A 3,797-nucleotide genomic window follows, 5' to 3' on the forward strand; every position below is an offset into this window, starting at 1 on the left:
CAGCAGGACCACAAACACGCCTCCCACGTTGGCCAAAGTCAGCTCGTTGGCCTTATTCACGCGGTCTTCGTCCTTCTGAAAGTTAAAATGGAGTAAAATGAGGTTGCGTGAGTCTCAAATCCCAAAAAACCGACGTTTGTTTCTGGCGCTTTTCTCTTTGACTTACAGCACATTGCCCTCCTCCCCGTTTCTCTTTCCACCAACGAGTTTTTAACACGTGCAACCGTCCAGCTTCTTGAAGTTTCAGGATGGCACTACTTATGGGGGCCGATAAGGCGAACCCGGAGGAAGTGCAATCCCGTAGCCTTTGGAATCGAGGAGTCCGCCGATTTGCGTGGTGTCACATTCTCTCTCCACCACATATTCGATGGTGGTGGATTCCATCAAGAACGCATACAATCCATTTCCCTTTTTAACTCGCTCTATACCCTCAGTATTGCCTTTAGTGAATACTGTGGGCTTGGTGGATTCCATAAAAGACCACATGCGTTGATAGGTAGGAATTTTGAATCCTGCGGCAGAAAGAAAACCTTCCTTCTTGATAACACTCGAATCTGAGTAAGGGTAAGCTTTGGGTGCTGCATAAAACGAATTTAGTATTTCACATTTCTCGGGAGTCTCTCTTATCGTGCTCAGTTTCTACTGGCACTTTGTGCTCTCAACGTACCCGAAAGAAAGCCCCAGTTGATCCTGACTCTACGCTTCCGTATTTGATTTTGGTTTGTTTGGCCAGGTCCTCGGCTGATTCGATTGAGACTCCATGCGTTCCACCGTGAGAAAAGCCGCCAAATTGGCAGTATAGGACGAGATCATGATGAGCGTGAAAAACCACCACATCCCAGCCACCATTCGCGTTGAAATTGCCCTACGTTGAGAAAATGCAATTCAGGAAAATGAGCCAAAACTTTCGATTGACTGTGGATTCCAGCAATAAGAGAATCCTTCTGGTTTGGTTTCGACAGCTTGCCGGTCATAACTTTCCTTGTTCGACTTACTTGGGCGAAAGATCACTGCCTTGTTGCATGAGTGAGCCAATCGTGAACCACATGGAGTTGACAAGACTGAATTCGTTGACTAGAACTTCGGGCTCTTTCGGCACATGGATGAGGATTGTCCCATTCATATGGGCTAAACCTGGAATCGACGAGCTCAAATCATGAATGAGTGCGTCGTAGACCTAGGAATTGGTTCTTTTGTCTGAATCGGAGTTCAAATGATCCAATAATCCGATAGATATCCATGCGTATGCAGGGATGGGAATGGCCTGCCTGATTGCCGTTTTTGAGTTCATCTGGAAGTCTCGACGCCTCACTCGACAAAGCAATAGCGTAAGCCATGCCCGACTCTTGGGCAAATCCGTCCTCAAGAATGGCAGCCCAAATGGGGCGGACAGCTCACAGGCACAGCAAGATCCCCCGTTTATGTCCACCCTCACACGTAAATCCCCCGCACAACCTTCGTCTCACGCGGCCACCTACTCCATGGGGCCGTTCCAGGCCAATCCCCCCTTGTAATAAACGAGAACCAAAGACCCACCACCGACCCGCCAACAGATCATTAACAAACAATCAAACAAAAAAATATACTCCCTGTTGTTGATTAAGAGAAACAATCAACCAACCAGCCAACCAACCAACCAACAAATCAATCAATCAATCAATCAAACATTCAAAGGCGTTGTGGGGATGCTAACTCGGGCGCTAGTCTTCAAGGATGGTATCTGCAAAGAATATAGAGTCTAAACTGCAACATTATTTGGGCATGTTGGAATCAAGCTGCTTGTGTTCGTTTGCGCCTTTCTTGCCTTCATCCTGTCGTAAAGTGACAACAGTTAGTGCATCACGGAAAAATGTTCAACATTGTTCATGCAATCAAATTTTCTTATTCATTTTTGACATTTTTTTTTATTTATATTCAGTCAATTTCCTTGAGAGTACAAGTTTGGCCAACCCTCATGGAGCGCACATGTTTCAATTTTAAAAAGCTATAGGAAAACTTTAGAACCAATTATATTTCTTTAACACAAATGACAATGCCGAATGTGCATTTGTGGAAACAAAGGAGAAAATTCTCGTTTTGTTGAGGGATCATATTGAATTTAGAAAGAAGCTTGTTATAAATATCAAACATGTACCAAATAAATGAACAACTCGCTTTGATAATCGTTTTGCGTTTAATGTCACACGCATGTCAATCGCAAGAAAGCAAGGAGTTAAGCAAGTCTTGAAAATTGAGGAAGCCATCTCTTTTTCTAAAATGAGTTTCAAAGCTGAAATTAACTTTTTTCTCAACGTCCGAGATGGGGCCTCACCAATCCCAAAATGTATAAATTCTAAAATAAATGATCTGAATATTTGGGCAAAAGATTGGAGTCAGTCCCCTTAGAAAATTCCTTGATCTCACGATCTGAACTTGGAGAAGTTGTCAATATCAAATGTCGACACAAACAGAATCTACTCTCACAATAAGGCAACAAGACACAACTACAGTGCTTTTTGAATCTGTTCTAGTTGATGTTGCCATACTGTTGCTGGCAATTGCTTCACGTGTACTATAAATGTAGCGATATTTTTTTTTGAGCGGTGGGCGTGCATGCGTGGAATGTTTGTTTGTCTTGTGCTTACGCCGCACGATCCCCTCAGATCTTTCTCGATCTTGACTGCCTTCACTGGTATAATCGAGCTCTTCTTCACTCTATCACGGGATCCATTTTTCTTTTCAGGCTGGTTTGTGGCGAGAAATGGCCAAAGAAGCCCATTCCAATTTCTCCTCCAATGGAATCAAGCACAACGTCGCCCAAGCCTCTCACAGGCAGATCAACAATGATATTCAAAAAAGATCCAACACTTCCCCGCCATCGACACAAAAACATGTCGCTCCAGGCAAATCCAATCGAGAAACTCACACGGGTCCTTGCGGTTCTCAAGGCTCGGCCACGTGCTTTGTCCCATCGGAGCCGAATCTCTCTCGAAGCGTCGACTCCAAACTCAAAAAACCGCATTCAAGCTCGGCGGCTCCCTCACCAATCAGGAATGGCTCGAATTTTCAAACTGTTCAAATTTCAAGTAGCAATAACTTAAATCCTAATGAGGACGCTCTGAGGAGTGGGCACACCCACGAAGAAGCTGCCCCCTTCTGTACATATCATCGTCAAGTGGAACAGAATCGTTACTTTCATGAGCAACGCCATCACAACACCAAGAACCACGACAATGACTATGACGACGACAACGACGAAGACAGCGACCAATTTCAGCAAAACCATTCCTTGTACGAGGAACATCGACGAGGAGGCCAGCCGCTCAATTTGATGGTTTGGGAGTGATCAAGTTTCCTCATCATTGTCACCGTTGTACTCTCCTGTCTCATGTTGGTCTAAATCCTTTTGATACTACCAATACAAACAACACCTCTGTAATCAACGTGATTTTAATTAATGCTGAGGAAGAATATAAGAATGCACAAACAGGCGCTTTATCACGTGGGTACGGGTGACTCAGACTTAGGTGCTAATGAGCCATGAACAAATATTGCTCGATTGGGGGCAAATTGGCAAAAACTCGTCGACAATAGCAAAATAAGGCATTAAATCTTCCGAAAACGCTGTGCTCTTTGATATTTACCGGCTTTTTTCCTAATCCCTCACAACAGATATCAATTCAATGGTGGGCATCTTGAACCACTAAGTTACTGTTGATATCTCAAATCAGTGATTTTAGCACTGGACTTCATTTAGCGTGAAATATGTGACCAAACGTTCATTGCTAATGGCCAATTCCTAATTTATCAAAAAGCAT

The 3,797-nt window shown here is 43.8% G+C and overlaps 1 protein-coding gene across 1 annotated transcript in view; it reads left to right on the forward strand.

Moving 5' to 3' along the window:
• Window positions 1–3,434, forward strand: part of LOC131880765 (glutamate receptor ionotropic, kainate 2-like) — a 27,017-nt gene extending 23,583 nt beyond the window's left edge. The window contains exons 13-15 of the mRNA XM_059227463.1: window positions 637–706; window positions 1,252–1,328; window positions 2,723–3,434. Of these exons, the coding sequence (XP_059083446.1) occupies window positions 637–706; window positions 1,252–1,328; window positions 2,723–3,325 (750 nt within the window). The 3' untranslated portion in view covers window positions 3,326–3,434. The remainder of the gene's footprint in view (window positions 1–636; window positions 707–1,251; window positions 1,329–2,722) is intronic.
• The last annotated feature ends 363 nt before the right edge of the window (window positions 3,435–3,797 follow it).

Source organism: Tigriopus californicus, chromosome 5 (genome assembly GCF_007210705.1).
Source record: "Tigriopus californicus strain San Diego chromosome 5, Tcal_SD_v2.1, whole genome shotgun sequence".
Lineage (NCBI taxonomy): Eukaryota > Metazoa > Arthropoda > Copepoda > Harpacticoida > Harpacticidae > Tigriopus > Tigriopus californicus.